The 23,140-nt window shown below is 40.6% G+C and overlaps 1 protein-coding gene across 5 annotated transcripts in view; it reads left to right on the top strand.

Annotated features, from left to right (window-relative positions):
• Nucleotides 1-23,140, top strand: part of Heatr5a (HEAT repeat containing 5A) — a 101,959-nt gene that overhangs the window by 35,042 nt on the left and 43,777 nt on the right. For all 5 annotated transcript variants that reach the window (XM_055608540.1, XM_055608542.1, XM_055608543.1 and 2 more), the window contains 7 exons: nucleotides 760-859; nucleotides 10,958-11,067; nucleotides 17,420-17,583; nucleotides 17,662-17,837; nucleotides 19,113-19,218; nucleotides 19,823-20,010; nucleotides 21,818-21,974. In XM_055608540.1, coding sequence (XP_055464515.1) covers nucleotides 760-859; nucleotides 10,958-11,067; nucleotides 17,420-17,583; nucleotides 17,662-17,837; nucleotides 19,113-19,218; nucleotides 19,823-20,010; nucleotides 21,818-21,974 — 1,001 coding nt within the window. The remainder of the gene's footprint in view (nucleotides 1-759; nucleotides 860-10,957; nucleotides 11,068-17,419; nucleotides 17,584-17,661; nucleotides 17,838-19,112; nucleotides 19,219-19,822; nucleotides 20,011-21,817; nucleotides 21,975-23,140) is intronic.

Below are 23,140 nucleotides of genomic sequence, written 5' to 3' on the forward strand. Positions count from 1 at the left end.
TTACTCTGCGTAGCCTTGACTGTTCTGAGCTCTAGACCAGGCTGGCCTCGAACTCACAGAGATCTACCTGCCTCTGCCTCCCCGAGTGCTGGGATTGTACTTACCCAGAATTTTTTTTATGGTTTTTATTTTTATTTGTATGTCTGTGACTGTGTCAGTCCATATGTGTACATGTCGTGTGTGTGGGTGCCCATGGAGGCCAGAAGTAGACTCGGATCCCCCTTGAACTGGAATCAGGGCAACATGGTGCCAGGAGCCAGACATCGATCCTACACTTTCTTAACTGAGGAGCCAAATCCTTCGCCCTGATTTCTTTTTTTCTTCCCTTGTTGCCTTTTTTTTTTTTTTTTAAATCTTTTTAATCTGAGATGGGGTTTTACTATGTGGCCCTGGCTGTCCCAGAACTTCCTGGGTAGATCAGGCTTGAACTCACAGAGATCTGCCTCCCAGGTGCTGTGATTAAATGTTTGTGCGAATGCCCAGCTTTGATTTCTTTTTCCTTTTTAAACTTCTGAGCTCAAGGTCTAAGTACAAGCCAGGACAACAACATCTGTTAGTTTGTTAGTTTCTTAGCAATCTCAGGGAGTTCTTGAGAAGTACAACTAAAGATGGAAGGTACAAGCTGGCTTCCTTTTTATCCCTACAAGTTCAAGCTTTTTTTGTTTTGTCTCGTAACATTGCCGATGATATACATAATTGACCGCTCTTATGTTGTGGCTGGTTACACTGTACCGAGTAAATGTCTGCTCTCGTTTTCAGCTGTCAAGAGCTTCATTTCCCACTGTGGTGATCTTCTTACTGAGGAAGTAATTCAGCGTCTCCTGCCGCCACTTCCCTGCGCTGTGGATTTGCTGACTCAGTAAGGATCAGCTGTGGAGACTGGTAGAATTTTCTAGGAGCAGTTAGTGACCCTTAGATACATGGAGAAGGCGAGCTGATGTGATGGGCTCCTTTTGCAGGGGAAGGCAATCATTTAGATGTATGACTTTTCTTTTTTTTAGGCTAGGATCTTGAGAGAAAATGCATATTAAAAGGGAAGGAAATTTACTTGGTGAATAATATCCCTTTCATACAGGCAGATTTAACAAGAAATTAAACCCTAAGCCTGCTAACCTTTGCAGGTATGCATTGTATTGCTTTGTTGGTGCTGTTGTGTGTTCCTCAGAACTGGGTGCTTGCTAACACTTCTGGAGTCTGTGTGTTTATGCTTCTTGTAAGTGGATTTACCATTATCTATAAAACACAGGAAAAAGCCACTTTTTAGTGTGCGTGTGTGTGTGTGTGTGTGTGTGTGTGAGACTTACAGTTATAAGCACTAATTTCCAAATTAATAAGGTAGAAAAAACTCTTTCCAAAGACTTTTAGTGATATACTATTTTATCTATAAATACATTTAAGGTATGACCTGTAAATATGATAATAGAGGAACATCATTGAATCGAACATGGCTAGAACAGGGGCTACAAACAGTTTCTATCAAGGGCCACGATAAATATTTAAAGCTTTATAGGCTCTGAGGTCTGTGTTGAAATCGCTCAATTCTTTCCGCTCAGAAGGGGTTATACAGGGTGCTGAGTGGATGAGCAGGGGAGGCTGTATTCCAGCACAGCTTGATTCTGGAGACAGACACCTGTGCTTGTTTAACACTGAGTTGTAGCATGAGTGATAAGTGTGCCTTTTACGTTTGTCCTTTTAAGTTTATTTATAAGACTTCTTACAAATTTGCAATACTATTGCTGTCTATTGAAATACTAAAAATATTTTTATTAATATGCTCTTAATTTAAATGTTGGTGTTTTTTGTTTGTTTGTTTTGGGAAGGCAGGGGAATTGGTTTGGTTTTTTTGTTTGGTTTTGTTTTTAAACAGGGTTTCTCTATGTATCCCTGGCTGTCCTAGAACTGTCTCTGTGACCAGGCTGACCTTGAACTCAGAGATCCACCTGCCTTTCCCTCTCAAGTGCTAGGATTCAAGATGTGTGATACCACCTGGCCCCCATCTTGTTACCAAATCTTTGCTAAGATTTTCTATTATTTCAAGTTTTTCTTATATCTTTATGTCTTTAATTCATCTTAAATTGATTTTTCTACTTAGAGTGTGATAGAAGTCTATCTTAGAGTGTTTATACTGCTTTGACAAAAGGCCTCAGGCCAAGTGATTCATGGAGAACAGAAAATTATGTTCACAGTTCTGGAGACTTGGTGCTGGCAGAATAGTGTCTGATAAGAGCCTACTCTCCATCTTCAAAATGGCACCTTATTTCCATCCTTTGAAGAGAGTGGATCATGAATCCTAATGTGACAGAAGGGACACAAAGGCAAAAGGGAACCAAGCTGCCTTTGTCAAACATTTCATAAAGCTGTTATTCATTCATGAGGGCAAAGGCAAAAGACCAGTTTTCCAATAGTATTGGATTGGACATTAGGTTTCCATTAATTTATTTCTTTGGGTTTAATGGATAGGATTTAATGAACTACCTCTATGTAATTTCAAGCCAACAAGACACATTTAATTTTCCCTCACCTCTTCTGTTGAAGAATTTGGAAGCAGAAATGCTGAGGCATGTCCTAATCCCTGGGAGGTAGAGACAGATGGATCTCTGAATTCAAAACCAGCCTGTTTTACATAGCTAGCTTCAGGCCAGCAAAGACTACACGGTAAGATTCTGTCTCAAAATAAAACAGAAAACCTAGGGGGAAAAAAAAATTGAGCTTTGCAGGGTGGTTGGTGGTGGTGAACGCCTTTAGTCCCAGCTCTCAGGAGGCAAAGACAGCTCTCTGAGTTCAAGGCCAGCCTGGTCTGCAGAATTTGTTCCAGGACAGCGCTGTTAACACAGAGAAACCCTGTCTTGAAAAACCAAAATTGGGCTTGATGGTGAGGCTGCTTCTGGAGCTTCCCTTCCTCTGGACCTTTGCAGAAGTCTGGTCAAGCTATATCAATGGTGGAGAAACCGCCATTCTTGTTCTGCTCTTACCTGTCCACTGACCAGCACCCACAACTTATTGAGGTTCATGGCAGAAGCTAAGGGTCCTCTTCAGTAGTAATCCGTCATCAACTTCCTCAAAGTCACCTGGCTAATATTTGTCAAAGTTGACTTGAGAGATTCGTGACACTAGCATCCCCCATCACCTGGACACTCCCAGTTTGTACAGATGTGGCTGAAAGTCCACTGCCAGAAAAGCCAAGGAGTAAGCAAGTGTTCAACACATGAGTTTTCAGGGACAAACAATTCAAACCAGACCAAGATCCAATTTCATTTTCTTTTTCCATGTGGAAAATTCATTGTCTTGTGCTTTAACAGTCTGTCGTTCCTTCAGTGATTACCATCACTGTCTCATGTTTTACCTCCATAAGCATGAATGGCTCTCTCTGTGCTTCACGTTTTGGCCCATTGGGGTGCTTAGCTGTCTCTATACCAACACATCATCTTTAGAATGAATTATGACTTAGAGCAAGCACTTCGACCTTATATTTTTTGGCATTCTTGCACTTTGAATCATCACGTGTTAAAATTGTTTATAACAGTCTATACATAGATTTGAAGAAAATTTACATTTTTATAAATGTAACATGTTGTAAACGAACATGATATATCCCTAATATCAGAGCATCTTATAAGATAAAGGTGTTTTACCTACCCCTTCCACCCCCAAGATGTTGTGCCCGATTCAAGAGACCCCAAAGACCACTAGGAGTCCAGTCCGTTGCAAATCACATGAGGATCTTTATTCAAGCGTAAGCTGGGGCCGCCAATCTTCCCTGACATAGCAGGTTAGAAAGTGAGGCCCTGAGTCTCAGGGAGGCATAGTTTTTAAAGGGAAAAATGGCAAACGGGGAATTCCAAGCCTTGGTGTTACAGGGAAGGGTAAATTTTGGGTGGGGGGTTCAGCAATCGAGATGACCTTCAGGCTAATTGTTCCAAGCCACCTGGCCAAACAGACAGATATCTAAGATAACTGTACAATTGCCTTCTGGGTGGAGTGGAGGACCCACTAACACATTCTGTGGCATTTATGACAACCTGACAACCTGTGGGGTGGAGGCCTGATTATAATTATCTATTTACACTTTCTGTGGTATCCACGACAACCTGCAGGGTGGGGGGCCATGTGTCCCTTCTCTTCTCGGAAACCAAAGATGGGGTCAAGTTACTGCAAGGTCAGTCAACAGTCAGCTTAAGATAGAGTCTAAGAAACAAAATGGAGCCACCCCTGCCATCCTCAGTTCCTTCAAAGACAGGATTTCTCTGTGTAGCTATGGCTGTGTAGCCTGGACTCGCTTTGTAGACCAGGCTGGCCTAGAACTCATAGAGAACTGCCTGCCTCTGCCTCCTGAGTACTGGGATTAAAGGCGTGTGCCACCATACCCATCTCTGTGTTTTACTTTTAAAAACTCAGTTCCCACATACTCTATTTTTGTTGTTGCCGTAATTAAATATGTGGTGTGTGGTATATATGATCACTTCACTGCTACTACATAAAAACATAACTGATCTCTTCTGCAGCCACCTTGCTAGATGCTTCTGTGTTAAAATTTAATGTGTAGGACTGGAAAGATGCCTTGGATGAAGTGTTAACATCCCATACTTGCACTTAGTAGCTTCCCTGCTGGGCTTTCTCTCCTGTTGTAATTTGGACCTCTCTCCATGGCTGAATCCCCTCCTCTAACTCCACCCCCTGGCTGGGGAAATCTAGCTCTGTTCTTTGCCCTGCGCAGCAGTTGGCTGTAAGCTGCTTTATTGGCATACCAGGAAACAATTACGGAGCAGTGTTTACACAACATTGAGACAGGATATTCTCAGAACAAGGATTGTAACCATATAGGGGGATACAGCAATCAGCATTTGAATCACACAATCACCTTATGCTTACATTTCCCCATTTTAGTTTAATAAAAGGCTCTTTTATTATAATAACAAACTATGTAATCATAACAATTATAAAATTATTAGGTAAGATTTACATTTATATATTTGGTGCCCTTGGATAAAGTCTTCTATTATCAGTTTCTATCATCCTAAACAATTTAACTGTGAGACTATAACTATCTAGTCTTCAGCCCCATCTGAGACTTAAGGAATAAATATGACCTAAATATGTAAGAAGTACAGGCAAACAGCTTCCAAAAGTATAGAAATGACAGAGATATTTGGCCGCCTGGACAGTCCCCAAAACTTCTCCATAATGTTAGAGCATCATCTGCAGCCTTCTGAGTCAGAATATTTGACAAACTTCTGTGAAGCAGGAATTATAAAGGACTTGCCTACTTTGTCCTGCAGCCAGTCTGTCCAGTTTTGGACAAATTCTGTCTGCAGTTGACATGAGGGCACTCTCTCACCCAGGGGCCAGCTTGCCACATAGGAAGCCTTTGATGCTCTTTGAAGCAGAACTGGGGTGCTACCAGGTGCAGACGTGTCTCATTGTCAAAAAAATGCCTTCAGTTAATAAAATCCTTAAATGCCATCCATATTCTGTAGATCTCTGAGGTTTTTGAAGACCATCTATCTTACTTAAATTGTTTGTTTCTAGCTATTTTTGTCAGTCTAGAAAACATTTATAATTAACTAAACTAGTATCTAACATGACTATGAGCTTGACCATTTGACTGTTAATGGCTTATTAATTTTCTTTGATCTAAAAGTAGATTCAATAATCCACCCTTTTACTTATCATTCTTACAACCAACCCTTAAAACAGTAACAAACATCTATCACCATGATGACCAAATACCATCCGCTCCTTTCTTGGGAATGGGGTATAGTTTTCTTAAATTGTTTCTTGCTGATTTAGGACATAGTTTTTCTTTTGAGGATCCCCAGAAAAATCAGGGTATTGTCCAGTCTTAATAAAGCTATCTGTAACTTCTGCTGTGCTGTCTCTGAATGCTGAGAACGTTCAGAGCCTATCTGAAGTCTTGACTGGAACAGCCTGTGATGCTGGACAGTCTAGCTAGCTATTTTGAAATTGTTCTGGATGCAGATTTTTGAGGAAACAGTTTCTTAGGCTGTCTGTGATGGAGGATCACCTGGGCTACTTAACCTCTCTCTTTTGGTGTCTGGTCTTCTTGCTCTGTCCCGTTCGGTCTTCTTGATTTCTTTCCTTCTGTCTGCAGCCAATGTCTTCAGGGCTCCTCCTGTCAAATCTTATTTCCAACAGTTTGGATGGAATACATAGCTTTTTGTTTCCTGTTGAGACAAGAGCATATTCCCTTCCCCAGTGCAACACATTTCATTTTGAAATTAGCACTTTTATATGCTGATCTAATTTAGCAGTCCTTTCTAAAAGCCAGTGTATCTTAGCAGGTATGCTACTTGTCTCATTTAAAAATTTTAAGATCCATACATCATTATTTAATATATTACAGGAAGATATTACATTCCCCTTTTGTTTTATTACCACCCTTTTAAAATTATTGTTAAATCTTTTTATAATTTTTGACCTATAGGATTATAAGTTACATCTGTAACAGGTTGCATGTCATAATGCCTAAAGCACCATCAACACTGATCTGCAAAGGCATCTCCATGATAGTCAACATCTCTAACAAATGTGTAGCCTTAGGATCATGCTCTCTAGAACTTGAGGCAAAAGCCCAACCTCTGTTCTGTGGCCTTTTTAGCATCTAATTTCTCAGTCTCTTCTTTCTTCAAGTTCGTCTTATCCTATCTCTCCCAAAGAGGATATACAAATTAAAATTGTCACTGAAAAAAATAATTTTTTTTGAGAACCAAACTCAAATGGAATCCAGAAGCACTGTGTCAACATGTTTTCCTCCATTTTTTAAAATTTATTTATTATACAGTGTTCTGTCTGCACATACACATGCAGGCCAGAAGAGGGCACCAGATCTCATTATAGATGGTTTTGAGCCACCATGTGGTTGCTGGGAATTGAACTCAAGACCTCTGGAGGAGCAGCCAGTGCTCTTAGCCTCTGAGCCATCTCTCCAGCCCCATCTTCCTCCATTTTCAACAGAGAAAAGAATCTTTTTTAATCTCAGAACCTCTCCCTAAGGACTTTACTTTCTTAGACCCAGCTTCCCTTCTGGACCCTACCAGTTCAGACGCTTGAGGCTTCTCAGCCTGTCTCTGGCTCTTGCTTCCAAGGAGAGGCTTTTTTTTTTTTGCCTCCCTCACTGGATCCTGACCCCTCCCCATCTCTGGAAAGTTATTAGATCCACAAGTGTTTGCTTCTCAGGCCTGCAGGAGTCAGGCCAGCATGAGCCCCTTCTCAAAAGTATTTAGCTCCCTGCTAGGAAAGTACGGCTTTGAGATGCTTGTTTGCGGTAAAGAGCCTTTTCTTCTTCTTCTTCTTCTTCTTCTTCTTCTTCTTCTTCTTCTTCTTCCTTCTTCCTTCTTCCTTCTTCCTTCTTCCTTCTTCCTTCTTTCTTCTTTCTTCTTCTTAGCAAGGGCTAACAGAACTGTCTTTCTGGGGTTTGTGTCCGTTTTTAGTTTACTATAGCCAGCTGTTTCTCTGTGGAAGGGTTTATCTATCAGAAAGCTGTGAGCTCCTGCCTTAGAAACCACAGCTGCTCTCTTAATGAACATAACTAAGACATTGCTCTGTAATTTTACCTTCTGTGTAATTCCAGCCTCACATTGGGCACCAAAATGTTAGTTATTTTTTAAAACTGTGTTTGTTTCTCAATTTCTCTCTTAACCTGGCTATCACACAAATAATTGAGACTCTTTTATGTTTGTTTAATGATAAGCTTCACAACACAAGAACTGAGCAGTTACTATTCTTTCTTAACACTCTAAACTAATCTGGTTTCCTCCCAGTTTACATCCAGAGATACTTGCATTTAGTAGCTTCCCTGCTGGTCTCTCTCTCTTTCTCTCTTTCTCTCAACGTAATTTGGACCTCTGCCTGTGGCTGAATCCTTTCCTTCCTCTTCTCCTCCTCCCCTGGCTGGAAGAAAGTCCAGCCCTATTCTCTCCCCTACTCAGTGATTGGCTGTAAGCTGCTTTAATGACATAACAGGAAACAGTTGGGGAGCAGTGTTTTCACAACACTGAGACAGGAGATTCTCAGAACAAGGATTGCAACCAGATGTGGGGGCACAGAAATCAGCATTTGAATTACACAGCAACCTTATGCCTGCAGTGAAGCAATTGCAATATAAGCATAAGGACCAGAGTTTGGATCCTGAGCCCATTCAAAGCCAGCCCATCCCTGGGCAAGCCATCTAGTTAGACTGGCTGGAGCTGCTTCAGCAAGTAGAGAGTGTCCCTCACATATATTGAGACAACACAGACACACACATACAATTAAATTGTAGGTCTAGTTTTTTCCCCTCACAGCCCTCATTTATTCATACTCTGTCTTCTAAGTACATATTCTGTAAGTGTGTTTTACCACTGCATAGAAGCTGGTTTTAGTAAAGCACACCTATAATTCCAGCACAGAGAAGGCTAAATGGTCACAAATTCAAAATCAGCCTGTGCTACGAAGCAAATTGCAGGTCATGCCAGGCTACATAGTTGAGACTCTGTCTCAAAAAAAGTATACAAATGGGCTGGAGAGATAGCTCAGTGGTTAAAAGTCCTGGCTGCTCTTCCACAGGACTGTGGTTCAGTTTCCAGCACTGACATGGCAGCTTATAAACATCTGTGACTGGTTCCTGTTGACTTGGTGCCCTCTTCTGGCCTCCATGAGCACCAGGCATATGCACCTGGTGCACAGACATACGTACCAGCAAAACACCTATACACATAAATCTTTTTAAGTGCACATGTTCTATTAGGCCATGGCTTTTGTTTTATTTTTAATGTGAGAAGATTTTGATTTGTATCATTGGTTAGTATAACTTGAAGTAACTTTTCAGTTTTATAACTATCTGAATGTGGTTTTGTTATAGGTTTCTTTATATCTAATCATAGTTGAGACTGTCTATTTCTTTCTTATACTTTCTCATGAAATATTGAAATTTTATTAACCTCATAGAATAAGGTTTTATCAGGAGAGTTTATGTGTGATTGGAGTGATTTGTCACATGAAATTCTCTGAGAGACCATCTGTCTGAAATTTCTACATGATTTTTTTAATAATGCAAAATCCATTTCTTCATTTCTGTTTGGGGCTGTTTAAGTAATATTTGGCAAGTAAATTTTTCCAGGAGTTTTCCTAATGCATCTTTATTTTCCAGTGTTTCAGCATGACTTTTTTAATCTTTTAAAATCTTACCTTAATGTTTGCTGTAACTATAGTGTCCCTTCATTCTAGAGAAGTTTTATGCTTTCTTTGTCTTTCCTGTTGAGTCTCGCTAAGGTATACCTGTTAATCTTTGGGAAAAATAGTGCTGTTCATGTTGAAATTTATATTTATTTCATCATTCTCTATAAGTCTTTTTCCTAATTTTTGGTTTTTTTAAATCTTAAACTGTCTAGCTTATACAATTTCCAGTAGGTATCAGATAAATGTTTATTGTATTTTGTCTGTCCTTTTAAACTTGTTGGTGTTTGCTTTGTAACAAGTTGAATTTTTTCATATGCTGTTGTGCTAGCGTTACTGTTTCTTCCTTGCTTAACCTGTCAGTTGACAACCGGTCAGACTTCCACCTTGGTTTTGGGCTTGTCATTTCTTCCTATAAGATTTTCATCTTTAGCTTTGTATATTCTAAAATAACTTCATTAGGTATGTGTGGACATATATATTATACTTTCTTGACTAACTGAATTACTCTGATAAGCCTTTGCAAGGGCCTAGAACTATGCTAACATCTTCTAAGGGGACTCCACTGTTTGGTCCTTTCTTTATGTGGGTGCGAGCTAGCCTTAGGTCCTTACGTCGGCATCGGTGTTTATATTCCTACTCTGAATCAGCTCAGGTTTTGAATTGTTTTATTATCTGTGTGTGAGAGTAGACATCAGAGGACAACTTTTGGGAGTCAGGCAGTCTGTCCTTTCACCATGGAGATGCAGGATGACACTCAGGGATTAGATTCCGGTTGTCAGGGTTATGCAGCGACCCTTACCTATTGCTGCCTTTCGCTGCTCCGTGCCCTTTCCCACTTTTGGATAATGTTAATTTGTCTTTCTCAGATAGGGAGTGTACGCCTTAAAAAGTTAATTTCTCAGGTCTAATTATGCAAATTTTACACTTTTATCTGTACTGTGTACAGTTACTTCCCTGTATTTCTGTAGACAGGCCAAATTAGAAACTATAACTTTTCCCTCTAATAGAAGCAAAAACAAACAGAAATTATTTCCAAGATTCTCCTTTTGTTCTACTCGCTCATCTGAGTGTACAGAAACAACCAGTAACTCCTCTGAACTAAACTTTATGTGTGGAAACCATGTATGATGCAGACTTCTAAAAATGTAACTAATCATTTTTAACATTTGCAAATATGAATAGAATAGTTTCTAAACATTATCTGTAAATTTTTGATACAGCTTTAAGGAAACACAAAAGTGTAATGGGTTAATTTAGCTTCCATAACTAAAATGTTCTATGTGGGGTTTCAAAATTGTTCTTTTATGATTATCAAGCTGAAGATTATAAAATGCAACCAATGTTTATGTTATTTATTTACTGAGTTAATATTCTACCTGATAGATTTTTGCTTTTGGCAAATGCCAAGTTGTAACTTTTACAATTTTATACTAATAGTTTAAGGTTGCAGTTATAATAATAAACAGTTAATGACCTTTGAAATGAAAATTGACTTTATAAGTTCACTTTGTGAAGAAAGTCAGAAAAGTTATTTTTGTTATGTTTGATTGGTTGGTTGGCTTGACTGCAGTGCTAAGAATGGGAGCCAGGCCTCGTGTAGTAGATGGGTGCTCTCCCCGAGCTGAGTCCTAGCATCCCAGCTAGACTTGGGAGCCCACCTGATTTTAAAGACATAGATTAGCAGTAATGTTCATTAGCTTGTGTTTGTATGTCAACCTGTTCCATGCTTGTGCATTTTCATATAAAGTATACACTTAAGATACACTTTTTCTTTTGTTTCAAGGCTTTCTTCAATATTAAAAACATATGGAAGTTCTTTGAAAACACCATCAGTAGTTTATAGACAGAGGCTTTATGAACTACTAATTTTATTACCTCCTGAAACCTATAAAGGTATGTGCCTTAGACCAAAATATTTTGTTGTTTGTGACTAATTTGCTGTCTAGAAATCAATAGTTGCTTGTTAGACGCTGGACTAAGTGAATGAATAGTGCTGATTACTTAGAGCTGTTTTCTTTAGATGTTCCTTAATCCTCGGGCTCAATGTTTTATACTAAACACAATGCATTTTTATAAACCTGTTCTTCTTGCCAAGTGTGGTAACACACACCTGTATTTCTACTACTTTGGAGACTGAGGCAGGAGAATTGTTAGTTTGAGACCAGCCTGGCCTACATAATGAGTTCCAGGCTAGACTGAATTAACACCGTACCTCAAAAGGAAGAAGACAGGGAGTCTAGTTCATCTGCTTTTTGTATCCTTTCATACCCTGCTTGCATCACTCTTGGGGAAAGTACCTGTGCACAAAACTGACACAAAGACTTAAGGTTTTTGTTTGTTTGTTTATAAATTTTAGAGTGTAAATCTATTATAAATAAACTCTTAATAGTTTTTCTTATAGAATGCTATTTGTACTATACATTTCTTTCCACTATCCAATATTCTATTCACAACTCTCTCAATGCCAAGATGTTTACTATTTAGCCACCACAGTAGAATTGATTTTACAAAGTTTATAACCTAAGTTTTGTCCTTATTAGGCACAAAAAAAGAAAAAAATAACTTTGGAATAGTGAATTCTGTAGTAGATAAGCTTGCTTTTGGGGGTGGGCTGAAGCACTGCTTTAATCCTCCCTCAGGAGGCAGAGGCAGGTAGCTCTCAAGGCAAGCCTGGTCTAAAAAGCAAGTTCCAGGACAGCCAGGGCTACACAAAGAAACCCTGTCTCGGGAACAAAAATGAGATTGCATTTTTTTTTTTTTTTTTTTTACAATTTCATATAGCCCAAGCTGTCCTTACTCTTGTTATGTAGCTGAGGATGAGCTTGGACTCTTGGGCCCCAACTTCTGCTTCCTGTGTGCTAGGCTCACAGGTTTGTGCCTTTAGGCCTGACATAGAGCATAGTTTGAAGGTAATACGTTCCGCTCTAGCTAAATAATTGAAGCTACTTATTCGAGGAGTTGAAATTTGACATTTCTGTTTTCTTTTTAATACTTAAACAGTGTTAAGTTACATGTTATTCCTGTATTTCTTATGAAACTACTTTTTTTTTTTTTTGCTCATTTCCTTTTGTACATTCAAGTACCATAACATATGCCACATTAACTCAGAATATTAATATACAAGATCTGTCTTGGATTTTCTAATTATGTGGATGACATTGTTCCCATTGGCTCTTTTTGGTTCATGTGTGTACCTACCAGAGTATTCACTGTCACCGTGTGGTATATGTCCTTGGAAAGAACTGCAAAATATTAGTTCATCATCATTACTCAGGAGCTATCAGTTATCAGTTGACTTGTTGCTATATGTTAAGCATTGCTTTAAAAATAGTATATAACAGTTACTTCATCTATCCTAGGATAATGCGATGGTCTCCATGCATTTTTCTTTTTGGCAGTGAACTCAAACTCATATCCAGGAAATAGTAGGATGAAGATTAGTGAATGAGTTTTGTCAGCTGGGTTTAATGGCAGACATTGTAATCTTTGAACTCTTGAGGCTAAGGTAAAATTAGGAAGAGTATGAGTTCAAGGCCAGGCTGTACTACATGGTGAGACCTTGTCTTAAAAAAAAAAAAAAAAAAAAAAAAAGGGTTTGCTTCATGTTGTTCCACCTCCGTCGACCCTCCTTGGCTCTAGACCTGTCTCGCCCGTGCTCTCTGAAAGGCCCCTTGTCACAGGAGCTCAGAGCATGCTGGCTCACAACCATTTCAGTGCTGTGCAGCTTAAAGCCAAGGCTGCAGCAAAAGCAGCTCTCAGGATCTGCACTGTAAAGTTTATACATTACAACAAAATTACCAGATTTTGAGTTTTTAAACACTTAGAAATGCAAGGATATAAACTGTCAACAAACTATTTTCTAATAAATGATGGCATAAGTCTACCTTTGAAGAACTTTGAAAAGAAAAAAATCTTGAATTTTTTTAAACTTGTGTTTTCTTAGAATGGGAGTTTGGGAATGCAATTGGGAATGATATACATTTCCAGATTTGAAGCCACTTCTAAGATGTTCCTTATGAAACAGAGTCAGGGCCAGTGAGGTGCCTCGGTGGGTAAAAGGCCCTTGCCTCCAATCTGAGTCTGATCCTAACCCCATATGCTGGAAGGAAAGAACCGACTCCCCGAGTTGTCGTCTGTGGCCCATGCGTATGTGCACACAAACATGTGCATGCCAAATAAATTAAAATATAATTTAAGGGCTTTTTCCCCTGGGTTCAGGGAGGTGCTCAGAACCAAGGTTGTGGGTGACACAGGAGGGCAGGTGCACAGATGTGCGCATGGTGTGACTGTGCCCAGGGTCTGCACAGACGCCAGCCACACAGAGCGTAACAGAGCAGGGGCGAGGACGTGGAGCCCCAGCCGAGCTGAGGGCTGTTGGTAACTGGCAGCTGCCAGGAGACGGAGAGTTATCAAGGTTGTGGCCCCTGGAAGGTCCTCACTCCAGGTAACAGCCAGGCCCTAAGACTAGGTAGCACAAATGACATTCATGTATTTATTTAATAGGGACACAAAGCTGAGTTGGTAGAATGCAGGTAGATTTGAGAGTAGATGAGGGGAAAAGATGGAAGTGTTCTAATGACAATTATGAAATTCTTGAATTAATTTTTTTAACTTATTTTTATTTTGTTTTTCGAGACAGAGTTTCTATGTGTAAGAACCCTGGCTGTCTCACTCTGTAGATCAGGCTGGCCTCAAACTCACAGAGATCTACCTACCCCTGCTGGGATTAAAGGCATGCATCACAATGCCTGGCAGGTTTTTTTATTTTTTATTTTTTAAAGAAACAAATCCTGGGATCTACTCTGAATTTCCTCAACAAACAAATTCTTAATTTCTCTCCAGTCATTTTAAATCACATCTACTTCGCTAATGTAAATTTTAAAAACTGATTTCTAGAAAAGTGTAATATGCATTACTGTTTTTTATGGGTTTCAATAAAAATAGAAAATGATCAAAGTATTTTATAGACTTGCATGAAAATGGCCTTATATAATCTTGAATAACAATTTAAAGAACTCCTACAAAGGAAGAGTTAGAGTTCAAAATGAATTGAGTGGGAGCCCTTGAACAGGCACCTAACTTCTTTGAGATTTGCTTTTCTTGATTGTAAAGGAATAAAAGGAATGATGTGCAACTTGGGAGGTTCTGAGGGTAGAAACAGCTAATGGCCGGTGACACCCGGCTCACACCTGAGTGGTGAGAAATCGTGTCTGTTCTCCTTCTGTCTGCCCTGTTTCTACAGGACAGGGAAGGGGAATCTGGTGAGCCCGAGTGCTCCCCTGTGGAGGTGACTATTGGGCACACGCTCAGTGCCTGTCACACCAGCTCTCTCTCGGCAGCTATCACCAAAGCCTTAAGAGAGGTTCTCAGCTTGAGCTGCTTCACATGAGCCCAGTTCACTGCACAGTATTTGAGAAGAGAAAGGAGTGTGTCTGTCACTTCATTTCCACCTGTTATGTGTTGTTTTTTTTTTCTTGAGAATTTTTGCATTTAAGTAAAAGTGGTGTTCTATTTAATACGTTTGTATACTCCATACAGAGCAAAGTAAACTTTATCATCAAGTCGAGATGAGTACACGTGAGGCCCTGTATTCAGTCTCCATCACCAAGATAAAAGTTATACAACTATGTGTCTTTGAGAGATGGTTTGGTTGGTCCTTGCTATGTATGAGGATCTAAGTGTGGTTCCCTAGCACCCAGGAAAAGCCAGATAGGACAGTGTGCAGCTTTACCCAGTCCTGGGAGGAGAGACATGTAGATTTCTGGAACTCATTTCCCTGCTAGTGGCCCTGAGTCAGCAAGCTTTAGGAGCAGAGAGAGGTCCTGTCTAAAAAATGAAGGTGGATGGCCAGGTGTGGAGCTATGCCTTTATAGGGAACCGAGGCAGGTGGATCCCTCTGAGTTCAAGGTCTGCCTGGTCTACATAGTAAATTACAGGCCAACCAGGGCTACATAGTGAGACTCTGTCCCAAAAATAGTTGAGTTAGAGAACAGTGTTGACCTCTGGAACAGTCCCCTGTGGCATACACAGGCACACAAGCACATACACCTCCATGCATCCATACAAGTACGTGCACATACTATACATACAATCTGTTGGCTTTTTAAATAACAGAACTCATAGTACAGTAATAACCTATCATGCTCTCTGCTTCTTTAACAGAAAAGGAAAGTAGTCTGCAATTATAGTGTTTGGAGGACGGGATTAAGAAAATAGCTGTAGACCTACGTGTGGTGGCATGCGTCTTTAATCCTAGCACTTGGGAGGCCGAGGAAGAGGCAGGTGGATCTCTTGAGGACGGCCAGAGCTGTCTGCTTCTGTCTATAAGCTTAATAGTGCTTTTGCTTCCATCTTTTAGAAAACTGCTTTCCACCCTCGTATTATAGTTGTTTTGTAATTTTATAACTACAAACCTTTAAAACCAAGTCAGGAGGGTCTGAGTTGAGAGACAGCCTGAGCTATAGATTGTCATCATTCCAGCCTGAGTAATTAGTTAGACCTTGTCTCAAAATAAAAAGTGGTTGGGAATTACAACTCAAGTGGCAGATTTCTTACCTAGCATGTGCAGGCCCTGGGTTCAGTTCCCAGCACTGCAAAACAAATGGAAATTCCTTGTAGTACCTTAAATGAAGCTCAAATAAATGAAAAGTTCAGCACAGTAGTAAAAAGCTCAAGTTCCGGAGCCCAGCTGCCTGGGTTTACTCTGACTGCATTAAAATCTCCGACAGTGCTATACTGCTCTGTTTGCTGTCTGACCTTACTAATAGCTTACAGGGCTCTTTTGTAAGCTATTAGTACATTTTACGACACCTGTTATCTTTAATAAAATTTTTATTACTAGTGTTATGTTTAGTAGTACAATAAGGTCTTAAAAGTTTTAAACATAATCTCATTATCATTATTTCATGTTTGCAAAATGACTAAACATCAAGTATCTACTCGATGTCCAAATTTCACGCTGTCTGTAACACAGAACTGCCCATCACCTCTACCTGGAAAAGAAGTGCTGCCTCCAGGCCCACCACCAACTAAAGATGAGGGACAACACAGTGACCAGTTAATTGTACCAGAGAGCCACAGTCATCAGAATCCAGACCATAGAAACGTTTATAGAATAGATAACCTTGTTTTTTCAAATGAATTAAAGGAAGGAAGATGAGACTCAAAGAGATGAAATACATCAACTGGCTGCAACATGCCGACTTTATAGATCTCAACTCCACCCTAGAACCAAAACCCACATTTATCACACAATTGGAGATTTGGGGACGGAGTAGATAATTTGATATTTAGTGATTTTTTTTTTTTAAACACAAAATTATGATGTTGAGATTGTGTTTAAAGTAAAATATTTGTGACTTTAGCAGTCACACGTTTGTGGATATAATGATATACCGTTCTGGATGACTTCAAAGTAGCACAAAGGATGCAGGCTAGGGCGAAATGGGATATTCGGGGAATGGTGCTCCAGCTGGGGCAAGCTGCACTGAGCATGTGCTAGGTACAGGGACATGGGTTGTAGCACTAGTGTCTTTGATGAATGACATTTTTCATAATGAATATATAATATTTTCAGTCTCTACTTTTTTTTTTTTTTACTAATCTCTTCCTGCTTCTGCCTTCCTTTTTCTTTTGAGATGAGATTGGGGAATGATGTCCAGGAAGGCTTCCATTCAGGCCCTGGACTCAAGCAATCCTCCTGTGTCAGCCTTATGTGTAGCTGGAGTGTGCCACCTGGCCAGACTGAAGTCTTCCCTGGCGCTAACAAGGGAAGCTAGGAGCTTATGCACGCAGGGCAAGTGTCGTACACTACTGAGCTGCACACCCAGCTTTGTTGAGTTGTTTTGCTTTGTTTTGATACAAGGATTCTAAATTGTCTTGCCTGTCCTCAGCACTATGTGGCCTAGGCTAGCCTTAAACTCAGAGAACCTCCTGCCTCTGTCTCCGAATGCTGGAATTAAAGGCATATGCCACCATGCCCAACTGGTGTTTTTTTTAAACAGTGGTAACATGTACTTACTGCTAAATGGTGTACACTTCTTGTTGTCATTTTGCCATCTGATCTGAGCTGTGGGAGTAGGGGACACACCACTGAGCCATTCATGTGTATTGCTGCTGCCAAAGAAGAGAGCTGCAGTCTGAGGCTGTGATACTTTAGAGCTCAGCCTGAGCTTTCCTTTTATCCCATACTCGAAGGATAAAAGCTAGTACTAAGTTGCTAATTGTTGTTTCCTTCTGACTCAAGGGAACCTCTATGCTATCCTCAGAGAGCTGTCTGCTGAACTGACTGCCCCTGAGACCCAAGCGGCAGCATCTGCATGTTTACTTCCAGCCCTTTGTCATCCCAGTGACCTTTTGATACTAAGTCCTGTGCTGCAAGAGACTGACCACAGGTTTATTGAAGAACAGGTATGGTGGTTTTACAGTAATTCTTGAGGAGACTTTGTCTTGAATGACTTCTCAACCTTACATACTTTTTCTCTCTAGCTCCTGCTTGGCAGTGGCGTTGCCTGTGGAAGTCTAGAATACGACCCTTACTCTATTTATGAGGAGGACGCGGGAGGAGACTCTGTGCCCAAGCCCCTGCCTCCCGCACTGTCGGTCATTAGCTCTGCATCCAGGCTCTTCGGCATTGTCTGTGCGAATGTGGACGAAGCTCAAAGGTTAGTCTCCTCAGTCACGGCTCACCCTGAGTGTAACTCCTGCCTCCATGAGCACACTGCTGCTGGTTGAAAGGGATGCCATCAACATAGCATTAACCTAGGGGTTTCTCGTTGGACAGGTGGAGGCAATGCCTGTTTTCATGTAGCTAATATTGATAAGAAATTGCTAAATGCAAACCAGGCCTGGTGCCATCTGCCATGGGATGCAGAGGAAGCAGAGTTTTTGAACCTCTCAAAGGCTCATTAGTGATTTCGCAGTTAAACAGGTAACCAGGTTCTTATCTGATGGCCTGTGTCAGGGATCAAAGTCCACTGCTTGAGGAAACACTGTTGTCAGAGAAACCAGTGGCCGTGCTCACTGGGGGTTCACAGGTTGTTACAATTCCCATTTACTCCCCAGTGCTTTCTTCTTCCCTCTTTCCCCCTTAGCTTTTATTCTAAGCCATAGCGCAGTAGATGTAGATCCCGGTTTTTATTCTGTCACTTCATTTAGTCATATCTCCTAGTGGATAGCAAGTAGGCAGAGACTTCACCCTGGCCCTTAGTGAAAGCTAAACAGTCGTCTTCCCTCGAAGTCACTGCTGAGGCAACTTCAGCACAGCTTCTTTACGGACAGCCCAGTCTTCTGCAGCCTTCTGATAAAACAGTGCTCTTCCCCTTACAGCTATGACTCTTCTTCTGGTAGACAGGTTTCTGATATATTAGCTAGTTATTTCAAGGAGGTGATAGCTTAGTTTTGTTACTTTCAATGAAATTTTAATTGTGCTCATCATTTTCCCTACCATGGTTATAATAATATAATGAATAGTCAAGAATTAGAAGGTTTTACTTGTTGTAATTAAAATGTTCAGCATAACAACAAAACCTATTACTCTGTTTTGATTTTTTTTTTTTTTTTTTTTTTTTCTGGTTGATTTCAAGTGAATAAAAACAGAAGGCGGTAGTTTGGGGGTTTGTTTTAAGGAAGTGGCCAAAAGTAGGTTGTTGCGACTCACTGGAGTGGAGCTGTGTGCCTGATGGTTTCTAGTCTCCTGTTGTCCCTGTGAGTTCCAGGACAGCCAGGGCTACACAGAGAAACTCTGTCTCAGAAAAAGTAAAAAATAAAATACCTTTCCTGTTGGTCATGATCTATCTTTCTTTCTTAAAAAGTTTCAAGGTATTAGTATTTACCACAAAATACAGTAACAGGAGAATCAGCCAGGTGTTCAGCTGCCCTTGCAGTTGATTTGATTTTACAGTCTTAGCTTGTTTGACTCTACTTGCTTCTGATTTTAGGGTTCTGACACTGGAGCAGCTGTTGAACAGCATAAAGCACACCAAAGGAGCTCGTCAGCAGACAGTTCAGCTGCACGTGCTTTCTGCCATTTCTAATCTACTGAAGGTAATTGCACTTAAAGTCAAGCATCTACTTGCTATTTCAAAACTAAGTAACTTTGTAATAACTAAGTAGGTTTTATGCTTGTGCTCCTAGAGAAATTCATTATTCATTTTTCGTAATCTCTAATGAAAATGTCTCAGGATTGAGAATTGCCCTTGAGGCCTGGCTCAGTGTCGCACGCCTGTAATCCCTGCGCTCTGGGAGGCAGAGGCAGGCAGATCTTTGTGAGTTCAAGGCCTCTCTATAAAGTGAATCCAGTACAGCCAAGGCTATACAGAGAAACCCCGTCTCAAGAAATCCAAAAAGAGTGAGAGAATTGCCATTTACTTTTTCTGCATGCAGAACTTGTTAGCAACTGACCTTGGTTTAGTGCCACCATGCCTTAGCTGACTAACCCTGACATCTTAAGCCAGGCATTGGTGGGCTGTGGGCCAAATCCAGCTTCAGCAGTCGTGTTTAGTAGTTACTCATTTTTTGGACAATGTGATGAGTGATTTCTGTGTTCTTTTATGTGATGAACATACTTGATTGACAAGAACATGCATTCCAAACTAGATCAGAAATTTTGCTCTAATAGTACACTTTAATTAATTTTTATATACTTTAGTATGTGGCTGGCTCCAAACGAAGTTTAGGTCCAGAAGTAAGAAGACTTGTCCTTACATTAGTGTTGGGAGCCCTAGAGAGTCCCAACCCCCTTTTGAGATGTGCAGCTTCGGAAGCATGGGCCAGATTAGCCCACGTGGTCGATGATGCAGCTTTTACTGCTGGACTAGCTCAAGTAAGCTTCGACAAGTAAGTGACTTTCTCAGTGTTCATGGGCTCTTATCAAAATGGAATATAGTTTGCTGTTGAATGGAACTAGTAAGAATGTTGTGCAGGTTAACTAATAAAGAAAATTGGACTGTCTGGATGTTTTCAGATGAAGGAAGCCTTCTTGGTGTAAAGAATGATCACTGTTACATGGACGTTGTCATTGGTCATCGATAGATTCTAGGACATTGGGACAGTTCTGTCAGTAGAGTACAGATGATAGGTAATGGACGCAGTCAGTAGGAAGGGAAAGCCATAGACTGCAGGCCGCAAGCAGGTCCCTCTTGACCTCTGTAACGTTTTAAAATAAATTTATTTATTTATTTATTTATTTATTTGTTCGTTCATTTGTTTGTTTGTTTGTTTGTTTATTTATGTGCATTGATGTTTAGCCTGCAAGTATGTCTGTGTGAAGGTATCAGATCTTGGAGCTACAGACAGTTGTGAGCTGCCATATGGGTGCTGGGAATTGAACCCAGGTCCTTTGGAAGAACAGTCAGTGCTCTTAACCACTGAGCCATCTCTCCAGCCCCATGACCTCTGTAACTCTGGAGAAACCACTCAATCCTTCCAGCCAGTGGTCTTGAACTATTTTAAAGAGATGGTCAGTAATAGATCATCCTTATTTAAGAATGTTTATGAGAAAAGGTTATGAAATGAAACTAATACTAAAGCAATTGCAAATAAAACCCCATGAGTGTACCTGCTGTGGTAACAGATACTTATAAACCTCAAGAAGCAAGCAGAATTGCCACTAGTTTTCTTTTAGACCAGCCCGGGCTACATAGCAAGACCTAGACTCCAAAAACTGTCATGGTGCTGAGTTTAATCATGAATCAGTTGGTTAGTAGCTGTGACGGTAGTGTGAGCACTTTGGGTCTTTGCTGAATTAAGTAGTTACTTTGTGGAGTATCACCCGTCCTCCTGGAGTCATCTGTACAGTGCAGCAGGGATAGCGCAGCCACAGGGTTGTTGGCAGAAAGGAGGAGCTGAAGTGCCTTCAGAGCACGTAGAGCACTCCCAGTAAATAATAGTTTCAGTTATAGTTGTAGTGTAAAAGTTCTTAGATTGAAGTGGTGGAATTAAAATGTCCCTGTATGCATTTTTTAAAATGCAATCTAGTAAAATACTACGAATACCAACCTTATAAACCATGTATGTACATGTATATGTTTTTGAAATGGTCACGATTAGAAAATGGTGGAGTGTGGTAGTAGTGGCACACCTTTAATTCCAGAACTCAAAAGGTAGAGGCGCGTGGAGCTCTTGAGTGCTAGGCCAGCCTGATATACAGAGTGAGGCCCTCTCTTCAAATATGAATGAATGAATGAATGAATGAATGAATGAATGAATGAATGAATGAATGAATGGCTACCTTTTCACATAAATTTATTGTAAAATGTAATTTTCTAACTATTCCTCTGAAAAATTTGCCTGTGTAACAAGCTACATGCATAAAATATTTTCATTTATTTTATTGTGTATGATTGTGCATAAGTGAGTGGTGCACATGTATGTTTGTGGGTATTCAATGTGCATGTGTGAATGCATATTGAGGATGTGGATGTTTGTGTATGTGGATGGGTGTGCATGTGTGTGTGTGGTTCTGCTTGTATGTGGGTGGGTGTGCATGTGGAGCTTAGAGGACGACTTTAAGGAAATAGATTCTCTCCTACAAATTGAGTCCTAGGGGCTGGCCTTGAAGGCAGACCTTGCGTACTGAGCCCCTACTGCCTGCACTCTGCTTGGGTTTGTCTTTTCCATGCTGTTTCACTTTTCCTTCTTGCAGATTGAAGTCAGCAAGAGACGTGGTTAGCAGAACAGGCCACTCTCTGGCTCTGGGATCCCTGCATAGGTACTTAGGGAGCACAGGGCCCCAGCACTTGAGTGCTTGCATTGGAGTCCTGTGCACTTTGTCTCAGGACAGCACTTCTCCTGATGTGCAGGTGAGTACTTTACATGACACCCTCCTTCAGAGCCAGACTTGTCCGTGATGCGGATTCTGATTTTACTGACAACTGATATTCCATGTCAGAACATCAAAGCTGTTGTTAACCTCGGTAGATTTTAGGAATTCAACTCTCTCTTCCACTCATACTCATGAGTACCCAAAGTCAACCATACCAGTATCTCTTCTGAAAACTAGAGAACCTTTTCACTAGACTAACAGCACCTGGGTTTGTTGGGCAATAGCCACCACGCAGCGTTCTTCCAAATACATTGGCATAGTTGGTCCTCTGATAATTTAGGGCCTGGAGTCCCTTCGAGGGGCTCTGAGGCTTTTAGAGGTAAGTGCTTCTGCATGGCTAAGAAGCTAATGAATTGGGAATGAGATTTAAAAAAAAAAACAACAAATCAGAAACTGAAAACCCGCTTTCACCAGCATACCATACATTTGTGTGTGTTATCTCTTTCTGTCAATTTTACCATTCCTCTGGCATCTTCATTAAATCTGCAGTGATTTCTGTTCTCCTAATGGTCATAGTTACTGTTTTTGTTTTGTTTTGCTTTTTGAGACAAGGTTTCTCCGTGTAGCTCTGGATGTCCTGGAACTTGATCTGTAGATCAAGCTGGCCTCAAACTCAGAGGTCAGCCTTCACTAGCCACCCGAAGTGCTGGGAATAAAGGAGTGCACCCCCACTCCGACTGTGGCTGTTGCTTTTTAAGGCCCTGCTTCACTCATATATCCTTGGGGGTTTGTTTTGTTTTCCATAGCCTTACACACCTCTGGCTGGCCTCAAACATGTAATCAGTGGCACTGCCACAGCCTCTCAAGTGATCTCCTGTTTTGCTTATTTTCCTTATCTCTTTGCACTTGAGCATAAGTCCCAAGTTTTTTTTTTTTTATAATACCTCCTAAGAGACCTTAGCTATTTTCTAGTTATTTTCTTCTAGTCTTTTATAGATGTGAAACCAGATTTGTCTAAAATGTTTACTTTTGCAGCCACTCTGCTAAAAAGCCTGGCAGGCTGCTCATGGCTTCTTTGGTTTGTTGGTTTGGTTTGGTTTGATTTTTTTTTTTTCAGGACTGGGGCTTGAACCCAGGGCCTTGTATATGCCAGTAACCACATACTCACCAGTGACCCACATCCCCAGACTCTTGGTACTCTTA

Source organism: Psammomys obesus, unplaced genomic scaffold, assembly GCF_907164565.1.
Source record: "Psammomys obesus unplaced genomic scaffold, mPsaObe1.curated_primary_1811, whole genome shotgun sequence".
In the NCBI taxonomy this organism is placed as follows: domain Eukaryota; kingdom Metazoa; phylum Chordata; class Mammalia; order Rodentia; family Muridae; genus Psammomys; species Psammomys obesus.